General features: G+C 34.9%; 1 protein-coding gene and 2 long non-coding RNA genes across 4 annotated transcripts; all 3 read left to right on the top strand.

Annotated features, from left to right (window-relative positions):
• Positions 1-1,421: 1,421 nt before the first annotated feature.
• LOC130996859 (uncharacterized) lies at positions 1,422-4,448 on the top strand. The gene is made up of 3 exons (XR_009092853.1): positions 1,422-1,701; positions 3,635-3,697; positions 4,210-4,448. It is a non-coding gene; the product is annotated as an uncharacterized LOC130996859 (long non-coding RNA).
• Positions 4,449-10,393: 5,945 nt separating this feature from the next.
• Positions 10,394-13,247, top strand: LOC130996858 (uncharacterized). Of its 2 annotated transcripts, XR_009092852.1 has the most exons (4): positions 10,394-10,550; positions 10,636-10,684; positions 12,247-12,325; positions 12,950-13,247. It is a non-coding gene; the product is annotated as an uncharacterized LOC130996858 (long non-coding RNA). The 2 variants fall into 2 exon arrangements; XR_009092851.1 differs by lacking the exon at positions 12,950-13,247 and having other exon boundaries at positions 12,247-12,449.
• Positions 13,248-17,079: 3,832 nt separating this feature from the next.
• LOC130998562 (uncharacterized) lies at positions 17,080-20,969 on the top strand. Its single transcript, XM_057923977.1, has 5 exons — positions 17,080-17,107; positions 18,085-18,320; positions 18,406-18,454; positions 20,016-20,094; positions 20,720-20,969. The coding sequence occupies exons 1-5, from the start codon at positions 17,080-17,082 to the stop codon at positions 20,736-20,738; spliced, it is 411 nt and encodes a 136-aa protein (XP_057779960.1). The 3' UTR covers positions 20,739-20,969.
• The last annotated feature ends 5,815 nt before the right edge of the window (positions 20,970-26,784 follow it).

The following is a 26,784-nucleotide window of genomic DNA, read 5'->3' as shown; positions in this document are numbered from 1 at the left end:
AAACAGAGATTTGCCTAAGGTCTAAGAGAATGTATGAAATCAGCAGTGACTGATTTTGGCTTTGGAATTCTCTTCTTCGATTCAAACTTTGGGGAGGTTTAAGCTTTAGACTGAGTAGCTATTTTGGCAGAGCTTCAACTTATGTTGTTGAATCGGTGAAGATTGAAGTTGATCCTCGAGCGCTATTTATTGGAAAGGTCTTGAATAGATCCGTTGGCGGAGAACGTCTTCAAGATTTCTTTCGTTGGAGAGCATTTCGAATTTGGGCTGAGGCTTCAATCTTCGAGGTTCCTTGTTTGGTGGAAACGGCTCTCTTGAAGGACAGGAGATGTGACGTCTCTGATAAAGTAGCCACCAAATAGGAATGACCTCTGCAGAGATAAGGAGATCCTGAGATCTCTGCATTTAATGCGGCTGTACTGTGTAAGCACGTGGCTTCCTTTGAACGTTGGAAGTTCAGTCCGAGGAAGAATGTTTAATTGATACTTGACTTTAGTATCAGTCTGCTGAGTCCACGGAGCACGCATTAAGTAATCAGTTGTAACACCCCGTACGTTTCCTTATTTAGAAATAGTGTCTTAACACTATAGAGAGTACTGAGATGTCGAGATGTGAGATTTTTTTTTATGACCAGATAAGACAGATTGTCTTTTAAATAGAAATATGAGCGGACAAACCAATGACAGAGTTAGAGTGAAGAGATTTGAGAAATGAGTTGAGTTAGAGATGCTGATTGAATTGAGTTGAGATTTTATTTTATTTCCGACTACCGGGAATAGAGTTACCGGATACCGAGTTATCAAAGAGATTGACTATCCTATTAAGAAAATAGGAATAATGAGTTGGAAATAGAGTCGAGAAAGAAAGAGTGAGAACCCTTGATGAAAAGAGTCGGTCTGAGAGACGTTTAGTTCGTCCGTGTTTTGCCGATTGCTTTGATGTGATGTTATGTAAATTTACGTGACTAATTGATTATGTGATTTTTGTTACGTGTGCCATTATGAGCAAGTTATTATGATTTTTATTTGAGAACTTTAGCACTTGGAATTTTAATTAAGTTTCCAAAGCAAGTGCGGCTTATTTTTACCGAGAAATCAAAGAATGCCGGTTTATAGAATTTTCTCCAAACAAAATATTTTCAAGTTATTTTTCCTATGATGAGGAATATTATAATTGAGTGAGTGCACTAATATTAGTGCTATAATTATTTTATTTTGGTCACATGAATAATTATGCTATGACATTTTATTAATGTGTAATATTTCATAATTATTGTTATTATTCATTTACTACTCTCTCTCACATTATTATCTTATTTCCTTAAGCATGTGCCTAAATACAAATTGCCAAGTGGATTAGAGCATTAATTTAAGAGTGTATAGATTAGGGAATCATGGCATTAAATGCCAAATCTTCTCAAAGATTTGAGAGATCCTCCATATCAAAATCAATCTTGGAAAATTCTCTCTCTCACTCCCTCACCCCCATTTCGCCACTCTCACCTTCTCCCTCATCTCTCTCTCTCTTTTCCTCCATTAACAACCATAGATGAAGACCTTCGAAGCTTCATAAATTCATATCAAAAGCAAATCCACCTCTAGATCTATCCAAAACACCCTCTATCTCCTAGAATTCAAGAAAATCCTTGGAGTTTAGATTCAAAGTTAGAAAGAGAAAGTTTGAGTTTTGGTGTAAGCTTGGGTAAGTGATCTTTAATTCCATAGATCTATCTTGTATGATGTTATATGTGAGCATATTTGGAAGATTGAAGCAAGAAATCACCCCCTTCTTTTTTTGAGAATTTTCGAAAATTGTGGGTTTCTACCCTTCAAAAATTTTTCTTTTTCTTTCCTTAAATTGGGGTGAGAAATGTGATCTATGATATGTTTGATGATGATTGATGTGTGAATTGAAAAGCTATGTCTTGAGATGCAAAGTTTGAGTGAGTTTAGTTTACCCAAAATAGAGAATTTGTGAGTTGATGTTTGAAATGATGAATTAATGATGAGTACTATGAGGTTATGAGGTGTCTAAGATGATGATTGATGGAGTAGATTGAGGATGTGATGTTAATTGATGACTTTGATGCGAATTAGTTTGATGAAATTAGGGATATGTGTATCTATGCCCTAAATTGTTAATTGTTGGTTTATATGTGTGATTAAATGGTTTTAAATGATAGATCTAAGGTTGGATTAAGGTTTCATATGTGTTTGTGAAATTTTAAAGAGTTTAGTGTAACCAAAATTTGGACTTTCATGCCTATGTGTTAAATAAGTAAATTGGCTTAGGAGAAATGTAATTGAGCATGATATTAGAGTCTAATTATGCTTGCTTAGGTTAAATGTTAGCTATATAAAATTTTGACTTAGTTTAGTTTACACAAGTTTTATGTTTTCATGTGTTATGAGGTCAATGATTAATTTAATGAGGTTTAATTGCTATACGATCATTATGTGGACGTTTGTCATGCTTTATTTAAGAGTCCACGTTGATATGTGAGTTTTCTCCGAGTTTAGTTTGCATGATAAAAGAGAGTCTAAGTGTGTATAATGAGTTATATGATGTATAAGGTCAAATATGAGTAATTGAGTACTTTTGAGCATGAAAACGAGATGAGATTTGAAATGATGCGTTCGTTGAAACATTTTCTTGAGATTTGAGTTTGAGATGTAAGAGAAGAGTCAAGTTTGAGTTGTGATGAGTATTATGTTGTGCTTGAATGTTTTGAGTGTTCTAAGTGTTTAAGATGAGCTTTGATAAGTTTTCGTTGAAGGAGTGTAGAGTTGAGCATGTTTGCTTGTGTGTTCGAGTTGGGAGTCATTTTTGAGACGCACTAACCTACTGTTTTCGATGGGTTATCGTTACCTAAACACCATGAAACATTTATGGTAAGTATACTTGAGAGTCTTAAGTACACTGGTAAAATTTCAAGACATTTGGACTTCGTTTACTACTTTTATAAAATGGAAAACCAAAACTGCTATGTTCTGCAGAAATGTTCGGTGAGTAGCCAATAGAGTCACCTTTTCCAGTATCTTTCCCTAACTTTTTGGAGCCAAAATTTTTATTTTTAAGACATGAGTGTCTTAGATAAGTACCCATCAAATTTCAAGCCTTTTTGACAACGTTTACTAGTTTTCAAAAATCAAAGTTTTCAATTGCTCAAAACTGCCGAATATGGTAGACTGTAGAAAAACAGTCATATCTCCTAAACTACTTGGATTTTTTCATCCTACTTTTTTTTAAATGAAACTAGACTCAAAGAGGTTTCAAATGGTAAAGGTTATGACTCCATTGGAGTTCTGTGACGAGTCTGGTGACATTTTTAATTCGAGTCAGTGCAGAGTGAAGCTTGTTTGTGACTTGTCTATGTGTCAATTTGATATGCTTATGTGTTTATGCTTGTTTATGTGCTTGATTGCTATGAGTTTGATCCGAGTTGAGTGTTAAGTCGAGAATAGGACGTGTGAATCCTTAGAAGTTAAGTAAACCTAGGGATTGAGATGTATTGGGTAAATAGAAGATGAGTGAGAAGTATTAGTTTGAGACGAGATTGGTTTTAGTAACGAGTTCTAACTAAGGTTTGTTTTATCACATGAACCTTCGATGACGATGATGATGATATATGAAGGCCCGAGCGAGATGAAGAAGTAAGTCGCCTGTTTTCCTTTTCAAGTTGAGCGAACGACTTCAGGTGGGCAATATTTTGAGTATACATATATCATACGAGATTTCTAAACTGTTTTGATGATGTTATGAGTTTATCAAATGTTTTGAGATAAATGATGTTTGAGAACTGTTTGACTTGCCGATTTTTGTTGATAATGACTTGTGTGTTACCCTCTACTAATGAGACGAATTCGGTCCTGCCGCAAGCGGGATTTTGTGCACAGAGGTGACTGTGATCCGTCTTCGGGTCGGCCGGTTACGGTACTTGAGAGGGAAGCCTACTTCTCAGTACCTTTGATATTGATGAGTTGTAGATGTGGTGCATACATGTTGAGATCTTTGACTGCAGTCGTTTCTTTATGATGTCATGTTTATTAAAACTGCTTACACAGGTTCATTTACACTAATTTATTCTTGTGTATTGCTGAGATGTGGCAAGTTTCAAACCTATAGCTCTAAGAGCACCTTTCTTGTTTTTCGGCGTTTGCCCACTGGGTATTATGTACTCACGCCCTGCATGTATTTCTAAATGTGCAGGCTAAGCGAGGAGCGAGATTGGTCTGGTGCTGGTGGGGGATTATTTAGTTGATGTATTTACTTTATCGCATTTCCATTTTGTCGATACAGTCTTGATGATTGAGTTACTTTGTTTTCTTTTGAATCAAGCAATGTACTCTCGGTTATGTGTCTTCATACATATAATCGGTTCGCATTTTGCTGCGATACTCTGAATTTTATGATTCCTTATAAAAAATGAACTATACCCGCTTTGTTTTTGTTCTTGAAATTCCTGATAATTACGAAGTTATGACGATGTTGACGTTTATATCCCTGGAGTTGATTTATGGAGTTTTTCTTAGCATTTTTTTTTTTCATGCGAGCTTCCGCTTGATGTTCAACCTTTTTTTCTTGTCTTTTTATTCTTTTAAAATAGTCGTATCGATACTCGGTCCACGCTATCACTAGCGTCGGGGATCGGGCTACGACATTAGTTCCGAACTGATTCTTCAACTGATACTTCAGTTGGTATCTTCAGTCTTCAGTCTTCAGTCCTTCGTCCTTCAGTCTTCAGTCTTCAGAACCGCAAGCTAAACTAGAAACGAACTCTAACACTTGAGTTCAAAACTGTTCTAGTCTATAACAATTAAGACCTACCATACAGCAGTTCTAGACAAAAAAGACTGAACTCACAGCACAAGTTCTAAAACTGGGGTGAAAATAATTCCCCCTTAACAATCTACTCTATATATAAAAACACAAAACCAATGCACCAAAATACACACACTTTGGCGGGAAAACGCATCACCTTTTATTTTTATGCTTCAGTCAATATTTTAATGTTCAATTAATGCTTCAATTAATGTGCTGAAATAGAATACAGCTGTGATGCTGCGAATTTACTGTTCAACATATCATTTTAAGATTTTTATTGTACAATTTGTTGAGATATCTATAATATACACATTTAAAACTACAAATTGTGGGGCTCAAGACAACATGTATTGCAGAGCCAATTAATACAAAACTTAGCCACCAAGATATCTTCTTTATATTTCCCCTCTCCCCAGCCATTTTTTTCATTTGCATTCTTTTCTTTCGTTTCATTTTTTCCTGCAGCTTCTTCTCTTTCTTTCCTCTTTTTTCTTCATCACCTTTTTCTTTCTTATTTTCGGCAGCTTCTGGCTTTTGTTCTTGCCTCTCTTTTTTCTTCATCAACTTCTTTTTTTCTTCATCAGCTTTTTGCTTCAATGTCTGCACCTTCTTTTCATCAGCTTCTGCACCTTCATTAAAATATTTAATGATGCAAATTCAAGGAAGCTTCTTGCTTTTTTCTCTAATATTCTTGCTTTCAATTTTTATATTTTTTCATTTCTACATAAGCTTGCATAAATTTCTGCATTTGTTACCTTTCTACATCTTCTTACATCATTTTCTTTCTTTTTTATATCTTTAGCTTTTTTCTTCCTATTTGATGTGTTTTTTTATGTTTTACTACTTCTTTAGATTCATTCTTTTATTCATAAGTAATTACTACTTCTTTATGTTTTATGTTTTTTATTCATAAGTTCGAATCAATTTCTGCATCTTGACTCTGAACTTCTTGCTTCCATTTTTATTTTTTTTCAGTTCTGCATCTTTTAGCTTGGACTTTCTACATCTAGGCTTTTCTTTCTCACATCTTCTTACATCATTTTCTTTCTTTCCACATTTTCTTTCTTTAACGTCTTATTATATCTTTAGCTTTTTGTTCCTATTTTATATTCGTTATTTTTATGTCTTTTCCTATATCTTAATATTTTTCTTTCTTCCTATTTTATGTTTTTCTTTCTGTTTTACATCTTAAGATTCGTTCTTTTTTTTTCTTTTTTTATATCTTCAGATTTTTCTTTCTTCATATTTTATGTGTTTGTTTCTGTTTCACTAGATCTTTAGATTTTTTCCGATTTTCTGAATTTATAACCAAAAAGAGAGAAATATATTATTATTATAAACTCATTTATTTCTTATTTTCTGCACTTCTAAGAAAAAACAGAGAAAAAGATTATTATAATCTCATACAGCACAAATTATATTATAATGATGAAAGTGCAAGACATAATCAATTTTCTTCATTAGATTTTTATAAGGCCACTTCATTAGATCTTTAGTTGTATGTACTTTTACTGAATAATATTATTTTTTAAGGCAAATTTTAATTCTAAATGATACAGAATCAAAATATAATTTTTTGATACAAAAAGTATTATACCGACTTTCAAACCAAAGTAAACAAATCAATTGTACTGAACATCAATATTAACTAAAAAAACAATCAACTATACGTCTCCAAAATTCTTAGCCAAAACACGCTTTCTAAAGCCAATTAATATCAACTCACAAATAAAAATAACTTTATACTCAAAATATTATTTTGTTATATTTTTAGTGAATAATTTCGACCAAATAAAAATAAACAATTATTTATTAAAAAAATGAAGAAAGTCAAATAAGGGGCGGGTGTCACAAGAAATTCAAACAACGATCAGATGAAAATGTCTATCAAGAGCATTATTAGATTAAATAAACCAGTACACATAATAAAGTTTACCTTCCCAAATGCAACGATCAAGTTGTCCATCACACTGATGAAAGGATTATCAACAACTAAACTCTCAAAATAGCTATGATTTTTTATACAAGGTATACCTAACATAAAACGCTGAAAAATAAAAATCTAGATCTAAACAAGATGCAACACCAAAAAATGAAAATCTACCTAAAACTTTAGTTGAAACTTTGGTTTAAGCACCATTTTCTGTAAATAATCATAGATCCACACACTTTATGCCATAAACACCAAAAATAATTTTGAAAACTGAAGATCTATCTTTACTTTAAGAATCATGTTAAAAGAACTGCACAAAGTATACACAAAGTAGAGAGAGAATTTTTTTAAAAGGAAATTTAGGGTAATATATACACAAAGTATATATATATATATATAGTAATATATTTTCAACAAGAGACAAAAGATGTCAAGCAATAGACAAAAGAAATAGAATATATATATATATATATATATATATATATATATATATATAGAGAGAGAGAGAGAGAGAGAGAGAGAGTTGGGCTATAATAAAAACAGATTTTTTTGTAGAAAATAGGAACACATATCAACCTTTGATTATTATAAATCTGATGGCTAGATTTCATCTCAATTTTTAGCCTTATTATACACGTTTTTTATGAATGAGGACATTGATGTAATTTATATATTCATTAAGTTGGTATAGCCGGTTTTGATAATTGTTATCTTAATCTTACCATATCAAACCAAATCTTTTTTCTCCTACCAATTAACCTAATCCATTTGCACGATTTATCTCAATACGTCAATTAGCATCTGGAGCACATCAATTTCTTCATAAAAATTCAGAAAATCTTCGTTCATTTTTTACAGACTGAAAACTCACAAAATCTCAAGTTCCTTCAATTTTTTCGTGGATTGAAAAACCAGATGGAGTCGCCTTGTTCGTGCTATATAATTAATATGTTAATATCAATATATTTTGTATAATTGTTATTATCTTGGAATGAAATTCGATGGCTTATTTTGTTTCGATTATGTACGACTGGATGTTATTAAATCATACACACATTTAGTAGATTTAGCGCATGAACATGCTTTATCATTGCACAGAGCACTGGAATTATCAGATTATTTAGTTCATACTTTATGACGTGCGGATTTAGTGCATGAGTGCATGAATCAGTTCATACGTACTATCGAATTGTCACGGTCCATACATTCGTTTGTATAATTCATTATGGTTTTGCCTATGAAATTAAACTCAGTTTATTCCTTATCTGCAGTATGTGCTGAAATTAAACTCAGTTTCTTTGATTTTTTAATCTTATTTTTATCTTTACAGTTTTTGACTTATTGCTTCTTCCACTTATTTTTAAAACTAATTTTCCATTGGACCTCACGTTATTCAACGTTTTTCAATTTTAATTAATTATGTTATGCATCTAAATTCAGTTTTTGACTTATGATTCGTAAAAAACTTATTACTTAGATGCATACCTATGATTGCAAAAAAAAACTTATTACTTAGATGCATAAAAAATACTGATGGTTCGTACAGTTACTACGAAAATTCATTTTGATATTATGTTAATTCATTCATTTATCATGTTGATTCATTCCGTTATTCCAATATGCTAGCCATGACTACAAAGAAACTTATTCCATTATTCCACACATGTTAAATTCCCATTACTAATTAAATATACATTCAACATAATACTAACAAAATTATGTATTCATTCCATCATTAGTTTTTGGATATGAATTCGACAACAAGCTCAATCACAAATACATCAATAACCAAATATCATGGATCTTAAAGCGTGAACATTGTCGGATAATCCTCATACGGTCTCACAACCCATTCTTTGTAGTTCACCATCCCCTCCTTGCATTTCTCGTGCCTTGCATGTCTTTTTGACGACTTCCACTGAAGACCCACTCCCGTCTGACGAATCTTCCAACGTCTCCTGCTCAGCATTGTCCACAACATCCATTTTCTTCCTCTTATTCAAGACCCCTAATTCATAAGGAACCCAAATTAAAACTTCCAGCAATGCTATTATACTATGAACTTTGCAAAAAAAAAAAAAAAAAAGAAGTTATCACATACCTTCTAACATACTCTCCATCATAGCACGTTTCATATCCTTCATGAATTCATCATTCCTATGCTTTGTTCGTGCCGCATCAATACAGACAATTATTGATCGTCCCACGCTTTTAAAAAACTAATACAATATAATTTGATTCAAACCTTCTTTCCTTCTAGTTTCTTCAGCATCATCGTTTCTCTTCCTGATTATTATACCTTTCCCCTTCTTCTGTGCAATGTAAGTTGCGCTTCACATGACATTACATAACGTTACATATTTATATACTTACTTAACTCATTGATTCATTTAAAGAATATAAGCAGTTCATTCTACAAAAATTGTATAGCACATATAATGCCATCGTTGATTCATTTAAACAATATAAACAGTTCATTCTATTTACATGATTCATACATTAGTTCTTACTGGATCATACAACAACTTGTTTGAATCCATCATAAAAAATTGTACCTATTAATGCAATCATTAAAACTGATTCATTTCATACCTGACTACGATTCATACTATAATTACATGATTCATGATATAGTTATTGTGGTTCATCCCGAATACAATAATAATATAGGCAGCCCACACCACACACCTACTATCCATACTAAACCGGCAGCCGCAAATCCATGAAGACAAACATTAAAACAACAATAATTTTCTGTTCTGAACCATGAAATATCTCACTATTAAAAAAGACAAAAATATAAGGTTCACCAATAAAAAAGCTACTAAATCTACATAACCTCTTGAAAAATATAAAATTTGTGGGGGACCACCGAGTTTGGAACACAAAAATACCAATTCAATATAGCGACAATGACAGATCAAATTTCATACTGCTATGCAACATAAATATGTGTGTTTAACTCATTAAATAAAAAATCCTTTCTACATACACCTATCACTACTACTTCGACCAAGACGCCGTTTTTTTAGCAGACAACAAAATTCAATCGAACCCCATGGACGAATCAAACATTCAACACCATTTCGCCATTTTTTCAACCAAAGAAACAAAAGATTAAATTAAAAAAAATAAAACACAACATCGTCATCTACATACCAGTTCTCTTTGATTTCGTAATCACCATTATAGCTAATTGCCCGGTAAATTCTTTTTTTCTCGGTTGTATGAATCGTCCGCTGGCAGCGGCGGAAGTGATGAAGTGAGAATAAACCCTACGAATTTTAATTCATACACTACACAATAATTGTAATACCCCGTTTCCTCGAGCTAAGTTTAGAATAATTTTGAATTTAGATTTAAGATGATTCACGCCGGAGATAAAGAAAAAGAATTTATTTTTTTCAACAAAAATGATTTACAAAAATATTTGTAAATTTAGTTATTGAATTTATATGCATTGCATATTTATTTAATTTAGCATTCAAGCATTTTCACGAGCTTTTAGTTAGTAAACCCTGAAGAATTATTACAGTTTTCATAGTACAACCCGGAAGACTTTTTATTTTATTTTACTCCTACTTCCACCTACTCCATTTTTTAAAAAAAAAAATCAACATCACCACCCACTTCCACCACCAACATCACCATCAATCCCCTGCACTATACCTATTACAGCACACTCCATGCTTCTACAAATTCATTGACATACTTTAGTCATTCTCATCCATTTCATCACAAACCCTCACGCAATTCATCATCTTACACTCTCACAAGAAACACCAAGACAAAGGTAAGAATTTCAATCAAAATTCATTACCTTCTTACAAAGCAAGCTCTCCACTTCAATGACTAAGCTATTTGTGAATCAATTTCAGCGGCCAAACAAATTCAAGCAAACCGACCCAACCGAAACCTTTCTAAAAGGTTTTACTTCTAAATCCTCATGCCAATTCCTTGAGTTTTAATTGAGTCAAAAGCGAAGAAAAAAAAAAGACACGCATACATTCATAGCACCATTTCAACACATATAATTGTATATGCTAATGAATAGAGTTTATATATTTTACATGAACAGAGTATGAAATATTTGAAGAAAGAACTTTTGCTTGAGCTTTGATTTTTCCTTGTTTTCAATTCTGCTGTGTCGAGTCTGTGGGTATCGAGTTGGGTCAGAGGTTGTCGGCAGAGAGAGTCGAGAGATGGAGGGAGGCAGGGCACGGCGGCGACCTGCCGCTGCTGTCCGGCCAAGGACGGAAGATGGGGAGGGAGTCATGGTCTGTGTGGGTGAGCGTCGAACTTGTGTATGAGTTGAGGGAAGATTGAGATGATGGCGGTGGCAGATGCGGTCGGCGGCGGTGGTTCTCCTGCTGCTGTCGGCCGGAGTTTTGAGGGAGAGGCGGCCATGGCAGCCGCTTGTGGTCGCCGGATATTGAAGGGAAGGGTGTCGGTATGGGGGTCAGTCGGGGGAGGCTTAGCCTAGAGTTTCAGGCGGCGGCCGGAACTAGAGGAGAAGAGAGATGAGGCGGCGAGGCGTGGAGCCACTGACCGCGCCCTCTGGATCTGTTAACGGGGGGGGGGAGATTCGAGAGAGAGTTCCGATGGAGATAAGAGGGCGGCGATGGTGGCGGCATGAAGCTGCTGCCGTCGGCCAGAGTTGAGCAAGGGCTCGGCGAGCCTGAATCCGAGTCACGGTCGGCGGCAGCTTCTGTGTTGCAGTCGCCGAGAAGGGAGAAGTGGCCGAAGCGATGTTGTCGCCGGGTACGATGGAGTAGCAGCAGAGGTCTAGCTTGTCGCCGCTGCTTTCCCGGCGAGTCTCCGCGGCGGCGGAACTTATGGCTGAGAGAGAGAGGGGCGAATCGAGAGAGAGAGAGAATTGAGAATGAAAAGGGGGGGGGCGTCTGTGAAGAAGAAGGGATTTGGGGCTTTTGGGCTTGAGCATATGGGCCGAAAATATTAAAGGTTGGGCTTTGTTTTTCTTTGGGTTGGGCCGATTTTTGCATTGTTTTAAATTTCAGTTGGGCTCTTTAATTGGGCCGAGTTTTGTTTATTAAATCAGTTGGGCCCTTAGTTTTAATAATTGTGATGGGCCCTATTATTGTTTTATTAAATTGGGCTTTCTTATTTTTAATTAATTGAACTATTATTAGTTTGATTAATTTATTTAAAGGATAATTTTCATAATAATATTAAATTATTATTATGTGCATATTTTAAGTAAATTACTTATTATATGCCAAGCATGACATGAAATTGCATTTATTTTTGCAATAAGAGTATTTATGATTTAATTGGTTTTATTTATAATTCCAATTATTAAAGAAAGATGAGTAAGAATATTGTTGGTGTTCTTAACTCAAGAGAAATGTTTTCAATTATTTATTCATTAAATTTTGAAAACCCGGCTAAGTGAATCATAGAATATTAAGCACTACACCATGACTTAAGATTAGCTTCACGATACCTATTAAGAATAGAATTTCTTGTAGGCTTTGTGACCAGGGGGATTAGCGCTGTTTTCCCAAGACAGGTTTTTATGTGTATGATCTTCAGGCTTTGCCTATCCAGGTGGGCATTACTTTCCAAATGTACAAAGTATGATTGAGTTATTAAGCTCTAAATGTTTCAATGAAATGCAAATTGTTTATTTAATGTAATGAAAACTGTTTATCCAATAAAATGTTTATGTGCACTCTGCTCTGTTTAAGGCTCGCACAGTTAATCAATTGAGGTTCTCTTATGACCTAATACGTTGTTTGAGAATTGTGTACACTTGTTAGTTGACTCGGTGGGTTGATCTCCATCGGGCTCTAACCAGAGGCGTTATAAGGGTGCTTGGCTGGATGTGTTCCGGAGCATGAGAAATATCAGGCCTGCCTGGGTAACGTCCCGAGGTCAAAGTAAACTTGTCTGAGTTACGTCCTCAGGGCAAGTACAGCGGGAGAAAGAGATCCGTCGGTGGCTAGCGGTCCGGGATCACAGCGAGTAACAGAAAGGGAGTGTGACATGTGCGCACAAATGAAAGAAAATGTTTTAACATGCTTAGAAGTACTTCTTTCAATTTAAAACCTTCTAAGTCATGTCAAGTATGATTGGATAAACTGTCTTTATTAAAATATGAAATGTTTCAGAAAATGCATGCCCACTAAGTACATTAGTACTTAGCCCAAAAATACTTTCAAATGTTTTCAGGTTGGCTGGCTGGTGCTGACGGGACGGAGCTGAGGCTAGAGATAAATTCCTATGTTAGACTTCCCCTGTAGCAATTACTCATATCAGTCTTTTGTTTTTCCCAACTTAAGATCTTCATGTTAAATTTCAAATGATATATTTGGCCGAGCTTAGACTCTTCACTACTAAATTTATGCTAATGAATGTCAGTTGTCAGAAGCATGAAACAAAACTTGTGATCCAAAGGGGCATAGCCCGACTTTCTATCCTATTTCGGGTTTTTACAAAGTATTTCCCTTGTTTATTTCTATGAATTATTTATACCTCAATTATATTTATTCTTTCAAGAATTGGGGTGTGACAGAATGGTATCAGAGCATGAGTTTTCTTTCATGTTTCTGATAACCATAAGCTTTTGATGTCGAGTCTAGAATAGTATCTCTAGACTTCTAAGATTGTCAGTAGCCCTCAGCTCGCCGTCACACTGCCGCAACAAAGGTACGATAATAGTTTCAAAAATATACATATATGTATTTCAGATGTTATAAATGTTTCCAAGAAAAAGTGTGCGCTCCAATGAATGATGCTATGTGAATTGCTTATCGCTTTCCATATGTTATAAGTTATGAATTGCTAATCGCTTTCATATTGTTATCTTGGGTCTCCGACTCATATAACCAAGCTCAGTATCGTGTTTGGGACAACCCGAGCCCTTAACGATAAGATAAGTAAGTATCGTGTTTGGGACAACCCGAGCCCTTAACGATAAGATAAGTAAGTATCGTGTTTGGGACAACCCGAGCCCTTAACGATAAGATAAGTAAGTATCGTGTTTGGGACTACCCGAGCCCTTAACGATAAGATGAGTTAAAGTCGTGTTCAGGACTATTGAGCCTTTCACGAATACCAGATGAATGGTCGAGTTAGATTCTTTGAATCTTTCCGGCACCAGCAAAGTTTTCATGAAAGGGACTTTAAATGTCCATATATGTTAAGGTTTCAAAAGAAACAGAAGTATGTATGTATGTATGAATGAATGAGAAAGCTTTATGTTGTCGTTTTAGGCTAGCTGCCTATACGATTAGAATGATGGGTCCTCTTACAAACTGTTTGAGTATTACCCAAGAATGCTTTGAGAATGTTAATCGTGATAGCACCGCTTGATCGATTTAAGTAAAGACTGGTAAGATAGAAATGTTTAACATAGAGATGTTACAACATAGAGGCAATGCCTTAAGACTAAGAATTCACTTGAGCTATTTCAATAGCGGTGAGATTAAGTTTTTCACATAAGAACTTATGTTGCTTATGATTATGATGTTAGTCGTGATAGCTTGGCTAGAACGGCATAGAATGGACTTTCATGGTATCAGTAACTTATGATGAAGTACTTATTAGTAAGTGTTTTAAGTTAGAAGTTTGACTAGAGCCTTACATGAATTAGAAGTTGACATGATTGGGGGCGAAGCTCCCATTTGACTGAGTGATTTGTTTTGTTGGGTCTGGCCAGCCCACATGACTAAGATCTCGGTGATTGTCAATTAAGATTTTTGATATCGAGGTAGAGCATCACTACAATATATATAGACTCGCACTATATAGTTGTCACAATAGAATATTTTTATCACGATAAGTATAGTAGCGATTAGAATTACTCAGTTTGTCATTAGTTTTCAACCAGCTGTCAATATGTGGTCCACATGGTGGACAATAATGAGAAATGCGTAAAGGAGTTCGTAAATGAATCGCGGCATGAGATATTCAATTTTCCTAGTGAACCAGGGAGACATTACGAAGGAACAAGCAATGAACGAGACTCTCACCACCGAGTCACTACAACAAATGGAGAAGTAAAAAGTTCACGCACAAACAAGATATGTACACCACCTCAAGATGGAGGTAAAGAAAAAGGAAATGGAATGAAAGAAATAGAGGAAACCCTTAAATGGAAGGAAAGCACTAGAACTAAACTTAAGGTATAACCCAACCCCAAGGCTAGTAGGCTCAAGCTAAGAGAGTGAATGCTTTGGCTAAAGTGCCAAAAGCTACAGCAAGAATAAAGTTGGAACGCCACCACAATGGAAACTTAGAAACCTCCATTAAATAACCATTTGGAAATGGGAAAATGAGTTTACATGGCAGAAGGAGTGCCATTAATCCTCGAAGTGAAAGTTACGAAGACGATGAGAAAAGTTTGATGTTAGAATTCCCTAGTCAATCTGAGAAGGTGACTTAGGACGAAGGAAACAATTAAGAAAGTTCAACAGATTTGAGAGTACAAAGATATTTTTCCCAATGAATTACCAAATTTTCACCAGACCTAGTTTCATGCAACATAGTATGTCACTATGGGGAGCACTAATTGAAGATGTCAAAGAAAAGATGATACACTAAGGATGTGTATTGATTATAAGAAGTTGAAGCAAGCTCATAAGAATAGATATCCTCTTTCGAGGATAGACGACCTGTTAAATCAGTTGAGAGGAGCCGGTGTGTTTTCCAAGATTGACCTAAGATCTGATTACCACCAACTCAGGATGAAAAGAGAAGACATTCCAAAGACAGCGTTTCGAACGCGTTATGGACTTTACGAGTTCACAGTGATGCCCTTAGATTTAACGAATGCCCAGCAGTTTTCATAGACCTAATGAACAGAGTTTTCCATCAGTATCTCGATAGTTTTGTCTTAGTGTTTAATGACGACATCCTCGTATACTCTAAGACCGAAGAACAACATGAAAAACATTTACGCATCGTACTCAAAACCCTGCGCAATGAGAAATGGTTTACCAAATTCAACAAGTATGAATTTTGGTTAAAGGAAGTTATGTTTCTCGGTCACATAGTGTCGACTGAAGGAATCAAAGTAGACCCCGCCAAGGTCGAAACAGTCAAGGAATAGAAGGCACCATCAAATGTCAATAAGATCAGAAGTTTTCTCGGTCTAGCAGGTTACAACATAAGGTTCATAGAAAGATTCTTGAGATTGGCTAGGCCAATGACTCGGTTTTTAAGAAAAGGGACTAAGTATGTTTGGTCCGAAGCTTGTAAACAAAGTTTTAAGTAGCTAAAGACTAGGTTGACTACTGCACCAGTGTTAGCAATACCAGGGGAGAATGAAGAATTTGAGGTGTACACTGAAGCCTCGAAACTAGGATTGGGTTGCGTGTTGATGCAAAATCAGAAAGTGATAGCATACACGTCTCGTAAATTGAAGCCCCATGAGCTGAACTACCCAACTCATGATTTAGAACTAGCAGTTGTCGTGCACGCTCTGAAAATTTGGAGACACTACCTCTATGGAGTTAAGTGTGAGATCTTTACAGATCATAAGAGTTTAAAGTACTTTTTCGAGCAAAAATGATTTAAACATGAGACAACGAAGATGGCTCGAATTAGTAAAGGATTACGATTGCACCATCAGTTACCATCCAGGAAAAGCAAATGTAGTAGCTGACGCCCTGAGTCGAAAGACGAAGGCTAAGCTAGGGTATTTCATTACCCAACAGAAGGAGCTGATTCATGACTTCGCTTCACTCAGTTTAGAGATTTTTCTTGTTCCCCAGATTCAGTATCGGGTTATGTAGCTGCACTGACAGCTAAACCTGATTTGAGAGAAAGAATTGTGCAAGCATAAAGAGAAGATTGGTTCTTGGAGAAGATGCGTCTCGCTGCAAGAACGAATGAAACGAAAGGATTCACTGAAGTAAATGATAACGCACTTATGGTTGGTGAGAGATTGTGTGTGCCACACAAAGAAGAGTTAAAGAACGAGATTATGAGCGAGGCTCATGATACTCCATACACTGCACACCCAGGCAGTACAAAGATGCACCAGAATTTAAAGAAATTTTTCTGATGAACAGGAATGAAAAGAGATATAACGTTGTAGTGGGTCGATTATCAAAGTCAGCGCGATTTCTGCCAATTCAAATGACATTTGGATTGGTGAAACTTGCAAAGTTATATGTCAAAGAGATAGTACGCCTTCACGGTGTACCTGTATCTATCACGTCAGATCGTGACACCAGATTCACATCGCGTTTCTGGAAAAGTTACAAGAAGCCATGGGCACTCAGCTGAACTTCAGCACAGCGTACCACCCTCAGACTGACGGGCAGTCAGAAAGAACGATTCAGATTCTAGAAGTTATGTTACGAACGATTGTCGCAGACAAAGGTGAAAGTTGGGGGGATTTGTTATCTCTCGTAGAATTTGCTTGTAACAACAGTTATCAAGCAACATTTGGAATAATCCAGATGAGGCCTTGTATGGCCAAAAATGTAGTTCACCACTTTACTAAGATGAAGTGGGTGAAAGAAAGCTGTTAGGTCCTGAACTGGTCCAACAGATGGTTGAGAAGGTCGACCACATCAAGCAAAGAATCAAAGAAGCTCGAGATAGACAAAAGTCTTACGCTGATAAACGCCGATCGGAGTTAGAATTCAATGTTGGGGAACGAGTTTTCCTCAAAGTTTCTCCCTCAAAGGGAGTTATACGTTTCAGAAAGAGGGGCAAGTTACGACCCCGTTATATAGGACCTTTTGAGATCCTAGATAAGATAGGCCCTGTAGCCTATAGGTTGGCATTGCCGCCCAGTATTGGAGACATACACAATATGTTTCATGTCTCTCAGTTAAGAAAGTATGTGTTTAATCAAAAGCATTTGATTAAGCCAGATAAAGTAGTCCTAGTCAGGACCAAAGTTATGAAGAGAAATCAGTCCAGATACTTGATCGCAAGGTTCAAGTTTTATGAGACAATAATATTGTTCTCGTCATGTAGTGGAACCATCACAGGATGGAAAAGGCCACAAAAGAGATGAATGAAATGAAAGACTAGTATCCCCAGCTAGATTATCAAAGTATGCAATTTCGGGGACGAAATTTTTTTTAAGGAGGGAGGGATGTAATACCCCGTTTCCTCGAGCTAAGTTTAGAATAATTTTGAATTTAGATTTAAGATGATTCACGCCGGAGATAAAGAAAAAGAATTTATTTTTTTCAACAAAAATGATTTACAAAAATATTTGTAAATTTAGTTATTGAATTTATATGCATTGCATATTTATTTAATTTAGCATTCAAGCATTTTCACGAGCTTTTAGTTAGTAAACCCTGAAGAATTATTACAGTTTTCATAGTACAACCCGGAAGACTTTTTATTTTATTTTACTCCTACTTCCACCTACTCCATTTTTTTAAAAAAAAAATCAACATCACCACCCACTTCCACCACCAACATCACCATCAATCCCCTGCACTATACCTATTACAGCACACTCCATGCTTCTACAAATTCATTGACATACTTTAGTCATTCTCATCCATTTCATCACAAACCCTCACGCAATTCATCATCTTACACTCTCACAAGAAACACCAAGACAAAGGTAAGAATTTCAATCAAAATTCATTACCTTCTTACAAAGCAAGCTCTCCACTTCAATGACTAAGCTATTTGTGAATCAATTTCAGCGGCCAAACAAATTCAAGCAAACCGACCCAACCGAAACCTTTCTAAAAGGTTTTACTTCTAAATCCTCATGCCAATTCCTTGAGTTTTAATTGAGTCAAAAGCGAAGAAAAAAAAAAAGACACGCATACATTCATAGCACCATTTCAACACATATAATTGTATATGCTAATGAATAGAGTTTATATATTTTACATGAACAGAGTATGAAATATTTGAAGAAAGAACTTTTGCTTGAGCTTTGATTTTTCCTTGTTTTCAATTCTGCTGTGTCGAGTCTGTGGGTATCGAGTTGGGTCAGAGGTTGTCGGCAGAGAGAGTCGAGAGATGGAGGGAGGCAGGGCACGGCGGCGACCTGCCGCTGCTGTCCGGCCAAGGACGGAAGATGGGGAGGGAGTCATGGTCTGTGTGGGTGAGCGTCGAACTTGTGTATGAGTTGAGGGAAGATTGAGATGATGGCGGTGGCAGATGCGGTCGGCGGCGGTGGTTCTCCTGCTGCTGTCGGCCGGAGTTTTGAGGGAGAGGCGGCCATGGCAGCCGCTGTGGTCGCCGGATATTGAAGGGAAGGGTGTCGGTATGGGGGTCAGTCGGGGGAGGCTTAGCCTAGAGTTTCAGGCGGCGGCCGGAACTAGAGGAGAAGAGAGATGAGGCGGCGAGGCGTGGAGCCACTGACCGCGCCCTCTGGATCTGTTAACGGGGGGGGAGATTCGAGAGAGAGTTCCGATGGAGATAAGAGGGCGGCGATGGTGGCGGCATGAAGCTGCTGCCGTCGGCCAGAGTTGAGCAAGGGCTCGGCGAGCCTGAATCCGAGTCACGGTCGGCGGCAGCTTCTGTGTTGCAGTCGCCGAGAAGGGAGAAGTGGCCGAAGCGATGTTGTCGCCGGGTACGATGGAGTAGCAGCAGAGGTCTAGCTTGTCGCCGCTGCTTTCCCGGCGAGTCTCCGCGGCGGCGGAACTTATGGCTGAGAGAGAGAGGGGCGAATCGAGAGAGAGAGAGAATTGAGAATGAAAAGGGGGGGGGGCGTCTGTGAAGAAGAAGGGATTTGGGGCTTTTGGGCTTGAGCATATGGGCCGAAAATATTAAAGGTTGGGCTTTGTTTTTCTTTGGGTTGGGCCGATTTTTGCATTGTTTTAAATTTCAGTTGGGCTCTTTAATTGGGCCGAGTTTTGTTTATTAAATCAGTTGGGCCCTTAGTTTTAATAATTGTGATGGGCCCTATTATTGTTTTATTAAATTGGGCTTTCTTATTTTTAATTAATTGAACTATTATTAGTTTGATTAATTTATTTAAAGGATAATTTTCATAATAATATTAAATTATTATTATGTGCATATTTTAAGTAAATTACTTATTATATGCCAAGCATGACATGAAATTGCATTTATTTTTGCAATAAGAGTATTTATGATTTAATTGGTTTTATTTATAATTCCAATTATTAAAGAAAGATGAGTAAGAATATTGTTGGTGTTCTTAACTCAAGAGAAATGTTTTCAATTATTTATTCATTAAATTTTGAAAACCCGGCTAAGTGAATCATAGAATATTAAGCACTACACCATGACTTAAGATTAGCTTCACGATACCTATTAAGAATAGAATTTCTTGTAGGCTTTGTGACCAGGGGGATTAGCGCTGTTTTCCCAAGACAGGTTTTTATGTGTATGATCTTCAGGCTTTGCCTATCCAGGTGGGCATTACTTTCCAAATGTACAAAGTATGATTGAGTTATTAAGCTCTAAATGTTTCAATGAAATGCAAATTGTTTATTTAATGTAATGAAAACTGTTTATCCAATAAAATGTTTATGTGCACTCTGCTCTAGTTTAAGGCTCGCACAGTTAATCAATTGAGGTTCTCTTATGACCTAATACGTTGTTTGAGAATTGTGTACACTTGTTAGTTGACTCGGTGGGTTGATCTCCATCGGGCTCTAACCAGAGGCGTTATAAGGGTGCTTGGCTGGATGTGTTCCGGAGCATGAGAAATATCAGGCCTGCCTGGGTAACGTCCCGAGGTCAAAGTAAACTTGTCTGAGTTACGTCCTCAGGGCAAGTACAGCGGGAGAAAGAGATCCGTCGGTGGCTAGAGGTCCGGGATCACAGCGAGTAACAGAAAGGGAGTGTGACATGTGCGCACAAATGAAAGAAAATGTTTTAACATGCTTAGAAGTACTTCTTTCAATTTAAAACCTTCTAAGTCATGTCAAGTATGATTGGATAAACTGTCTTTATTAAAATATGAAATGTTTCAGAAAATGCATGCCCACTAAGTACATTAGTACTTAGCCCAAAAATACTTTCAAATGTTTTCAGGTTGGCTGGCTGGTGCTGACGGGACGGAGCTGAGGCTAGAGATAAATTCCTATGTTAGACTTCCCCTGTAGCAATTACTCATATCAGTCTTTTGTTTTTCCCAACTTAAGATCTTCATGTTAAATTTCAAATGATATATTTGACCGAGCTTAGACTCTTCACTACTAAATTTATGCTAATGAATGTCAGTTGTCAGAAGCATGAAACAAAACTTGTGATCCAAAGGGGCATAGCCCGACTTTCTATCCTATTTCGGGTTTTTACAAAGCATTTCCCTTGTTTATTTCTATGAATTATTTATACCTCAATTATATTTATTCTTTCAAGAATTGGGGTGTGACAGAATGGTATCAGAGCATGAGTTTTCTTTCATGTTTCTGATAACCATAAGCTTTTGATGTCGAGTCTAGAATAGTATCTCTAGACTTCTAAGATTGTCAGTAGCCCTCAGCTCGCCGTCACACTGCCGCAACAAAGGTACGATAATAGTTTCAAAAATATACATATATGTATTTCAGATGTTATAAATGTTTCCAAGAAAAAGTGTGCGCTCCAATGAATGATGCTATGTGAATTGCTTATCGCTTTCCATATGTTATAAGTTATGAATTGCTAATCGCTTTCATATTGTTATCTTGGGTCTCCGACTCATATAACCAAGCTCAGTATCGTGTTTGGGACAACCCGAGCCCTTAACGATAAGATAAGTAAGTATCGTGTTTGGGACAACCCGAGCCCTTAACGATAAGATAAGTAAGTATCGTGTTTGGGACAACCCGAGCCCTTAACGATAAGATAAGTAAGTATCGTGTTTGGGACTACCCGAGCCCTTAACGATAAGATGAGTTAAAGTCGTGTTCAGGACTATTGAGCCTTTCACGAATACCAGATGAATGGTCGAGTTAGATTCTTTGAATCTTTCCGGCACCAGCAAAGTTTTCATGAAAGGGACTTTAAATGTCCATATATGTTAAGGTTTCAAAAGAAACAGAAGTATGTATGTATGTATGAATGAATGAGAAAGCTTTATGTTGTCGTTTTAGGCTAGCTGCCTATACGATTAGAATGATGGGTCCTCTTACAAACTGTTTGAGTATTACCCAAGAATGCTTTGAGAATGTTAATCGTGATAGCACCGCTTGATCGATTTAAGTAAAGACTGGTAAGATAGAAATGTTTAACATAGAGATGTTACAACATAGAGGCAATGCCTTAAGACTAAGAATTCACTTGAGCTATTTCAATAGCGGTGAGATTAAGTTTTTCACATAAGAACTTATGTTGCTTATGATTATGATGTTAGTCGTGATAGGGGCAATTAAATTTCCAAATAAATGGGGCACTATTTTTGGAAGAAGGTTGGTGAAGATAAACAGCCGTTTTTTTTTTTTTTACGAAAATAGCCTTCTGCGTTTTTTATGTATGAATCACACATTGATTTAATTATAACCGATCCGTAAGTAAAAGATTAATCTGGACGGTACGATCAAATAAATCTATGGTTAAAATGTATTCCTATTTTAAACACTTAAGGGTGTTTTCACCCTAGCCCAACCCTATATATATATATATATATATATATATATATATACTCGCTTTAGACAATATTTGGTGTAAATATTAAAAGATCTCCCCAAAGTAATAGTCATAAACAAAAAATGCTAATCTTATAAAAATAAATATTTTCATTAAGAGAAGCATACACGATAGAATAGAAAAATATATAGAATAAAATTAGTTTATGTGAAAACTAAAAATTGAAATGCAAATAGACCGCAAAAAATGTTTTTTTATATACATGTAAGATTTCGTTTCAGGCATTATTTTATGTAGATATTGAACGATCTACACCAAGTATGACAAAAAAACCCCCAAAAAACAAACTGAAAACGGCATTATTTTGTATAGATATGGCCATAAACCAAAAAAAAAAAAAAGACGAGCTGAAAAAAGAAAAAAGAAAACGATGTAGAGAAGAAGCTAAAGAGTGACGACAGAGAAAAGTTGTCGTCTGTCGGTGATAATTTTTCAGACAAGGAGCCGATTGAGCTGTTTTTTGAGAAGAAAGGAGGCGAGGCGCAAGTAATAGTATATATTTATAGTGGAATATTAGGGTTAATATTTGATGGGCTGAGATAGGAGGAAACAAAGTGGAGTACTATATAATTTTTCAATGGGCTTATAAAATTTAAGCTCAATTATGATACTTAGTTTTTTTGTGGGAAAAAAAAGACATTCTGGCCAAGACTAAATAAAAAATACGGTTTTAATGGGCTTCCCCTATTTAATCCAATACCAACAATTTTAAGAAATCATATTGCTTATCGAACTAAACAATTTAGATAATTGGATTATATTGCAAACCTGATCTCCTATTTAATATTTTACATTAAAGTTACTTATATTGTACATATTTTACTTTAAAGTTTCAACTTATCAAACCAAACTAACTAGATAAATCCGTATCTCCTATTTAAGAGTATTTTAAATATCAAACCATATTGCACATCTTTTACTTTTACCGAAATTATGAGTAACAAAATAAATTTAAAATAAACCAATATAAATTTCTGGTTTGAAAATATAAGACTACCGCCAAAAATCAAATGATATCCAGTATCACTATTATTGTGGGTAATCCAATTCATAACCCATTTTACTCAGTATTGCCCACATTTAAAATAATAATAATAATAATCATACTAAATAATTATAAATATACTATTTTATCTTATAATTCATAACCTCAAATTAAATATTTTATAGCTCATAGCCCTCAAATTAAAAATATCTTATAACACGAACCATCAACATATAATCTGAAAACCTCCTTGATCGAGTAAAAGCAACCAACGACATCAGAGAACCCTCACAACTCCATAGAGTTAAACTCGCAAACAAATAAATGATAAAATTAAAAGAAACAAAATAAAATTATATTTTTAAATATGTGCTATTTTGCTATGTAACAAAATTAATATTGTTATGTGCAAAGATTAATATTGTTATATCAATTTTGCTATATAATTTTATTTAAAAGTAGCTTTATAGTGAGCAATAATTTTGCTTAAATATGGGTATTTGTATTTTTCTATTGTATCTATTTGTAATGTATTTTTTTGTACTTTTCAATTATAAAACAGCATTTGTTATATCTATCAGTGTGATTTTAGTTTCTCTGTGCCAGAGAGTTCATGAATCGCAAAAATATCTTAAGTTTCGTGTTTCCTGTATTTAGACCCTTGGGATTGCTGAAGACTTTGGAAAATGTCGTCTTTAATCTTTTGTGAACAAATGTTTGAAGATCTTTTTAGCAAAGTTTGAATACATAAGTATGATATGTGTTGTCTAGGATGGAGGTTGCAACTTTTGCAAAAAGTTTTTTGAGCTGGAGCTTTATTAACGGAAACTGTTAATTTCCCGCAAATCATAAATATTGCCCACAACTATTTTCTAAGCATGAAATTTTTTTATCTAAATTTAAATTTGATCAGCCTCAAGGTATTTGAGTTTCTATTGGATAATTATTATTGCAAGGACAAATACTAAATATGATGAATATGCATTCATGCTTCCTTAAATAGATTAAATATTTTAGTGAAATTTGTCAGGGAGCTCCCTATCACCATGAACCCCCATAAAGATCAATATACGTAAGATCCATCTAAGATGCAGTTGACAAGATAATATTATATGTTAGTATAATTTATGTCAAGAAGAAAATAATACAATTATCGTGTTACAAAAGAATGTCTGCAAATATTTCAAAGATAATAATACACGAATCCTTTTTTGTTGAATTGATTAATCATTTGCTTAAATCAATAAATATGAAAATAATTATAAGGTAATAATTCAACAAAATTAATTACAAGTAATTTAAATTTAAAAAATAAAAGATACCGACCAATGATTTAGTAATTAATTTGTCAAGATAAGTTGAAAATTAGTGAAGTTCAAAATGAAACATGGGTTAGCAGCTGATACTTTGAAGTCTATGATTCACAGTGGTGAAGGTAGCAGGTTGGTTTGTATCTAGATATGTAAATTTTGGTTGTTTAGTTTGTATGGAAATTCAGTAAATTTCAACAATTTTGATGTTTATGTGCAATGAATGAGTATGACTGACTCATATTTTAGTATTTTATCATGTTTTATTACTCATTTATTGAGGGCAATGAATTTTGAAATATGTAGAATTTAGCAACAAAAATAAAATTTCAAATTGATGTTCAATTGTAGTTGTAGCATACATATAAGACTTGCTGCCAGTATGTAGCTTATAGTAAGCAATATAAACGAGGCTGGAGTTGCAGCACTTCTAAGCAGACGGCGAGGCTGCAGCGCATAGGAGGCCGACACTGAAGTTCACACATTCTTCGTCTCCATCAAAGATTGTGTGGAAGATGCATTCATGAGGAATAATTTGGTTAGCTGATTTAGTTTGATGATGGAGAGAATAGAGAAGTGGTGAGAAATGTTTTATAGGCTGCATCCTTGATCTCATCAGTTTAAATTTATGTTGTACAAGGGGAAAAAGAGTGTTAGTTTAAACATATTTGTTTGAATAATTTTTTTTAAACTTTTTTAAACCTTTTTATTTCTTGCTTATAAAGTATGGCAATGAAAACTATGTTGTTGAATTCCCTTTATTTTTAGCACACATGTATGTCAAAAATGCAATTGGAATTATAACTTTTGAATTACAATTATAAGTCGTTTGTTATTAAAGTAACATCGACTATTTATTAGTTAACTTTTGAATCACAATTATAAGTTTTTATTATTAAAGTAACATCTATTTATCTATTTATTATTTAAAAAAAGCTCATTAGCTCACACAGTTTCCCACTCAATTTTTATGCCCACTTTTTTTATTATTTACATCAGTAAATTGATTTGTAAATATTTCTAATATTTTTGTCATAGCTTGGGTCTAAGCATCGCATTTTAGTACTTGATTTTTGAAATAGAAACAACGAAAGTTATGATTAAGATTGAGATAAAATTTAGATAAAAATTATCATGGAATGTGAGCTAAATGTAAGAAAGAATGATAAACAAAGCAAAAGAAAGATGAAGATAAACATATATTGATATGAATGAATGAAGATAAACTTAGATAAAGCTAAATGAATGAATGAAGCTAAATTACCAATGAATGAAGATAAAGCTAAATGTCATAGATATGAATGAATAAAGATGAAAATTTTAGTACTTGATTTCAATATGAATGAAGATAAATGCCATAGAAATAGGATATTAATTTTACATATTTTTTTGGACAATGAAGCGCAGTTTGTTGGTAAGACGCTTCCCCTCCAACCAATAGGTCGGGGGTTCGAGTCACCCTAGGAGCTAGAGTGTGAGTGAGTTTTTTTCTTTCTTTGGTTGTAACATTTTAAAAAAAAATATGAATGAACAAAGCAAAAGAAAGACGAAGATAAACATATATTGATATTGAACCTTAACATTATCTTTTAGACGTTTGTTGAAAGATTAGCACGTAAAGATAAATATATATTGATATAAATGTAAATTTTTATACACCTTTATCTGATTATCTCTACCATATGAAAATTTGTAGAGTTTTTTTTTTCACCGGCTATAGTTAATATTGGAAAAAATATGAAGTTAATGAATATTAATATTTTAAGTGTGAATTAATGTGTGTTTGTTAGCGCGTTTTAGGGAGTATTCATAATTTTGTATTTAGATAGGCTAGGTAGATAACTAATCTTATTTTTCCTATATTATTTAGATTAATTTTATTTTATTACGAGAGGGTATTCATTGTGATTCAAATTTGTAATGTTTATAAAATTCACATACCGAGTTTTAAAAATATTTGTGGGAAATTAATAGTGCAATATGATAATAATAGTCTGATTATTACATATATAAGCTTACAAGGAAAATATGAAAGCAAAGTAACAAACCAAAATCAAATTTGTATGTATATTTATAATAAGACAAAAAAAGGAAATCTACGGCAGCGTCAGACAGAGTATTTGAGTTGCAGGCAGCCTTTTCACAAACATAGCGGTAGCTGCCTTTCTGTTCTC

Source organism: Salvia miltiorrhiza, chromosome 8, assembly GCF_028751815.1.
Source record: "Salvia miltiorrhiza cultivar Shanhuang (shh) chromosome 8, IMPLAD_Smil_shh, whole genome shotgun sequence".
Taxonomy (NCBI): Eukaryota; Viridiplantae; Streptophyta; class Magnoliopsida; order Lamiales; family Lamiaceae; genus Salvia; species Salvia miltiorrhiza.
This window is presented reverse-complemented; position numbering and strand designations above follow the sequence as displayed.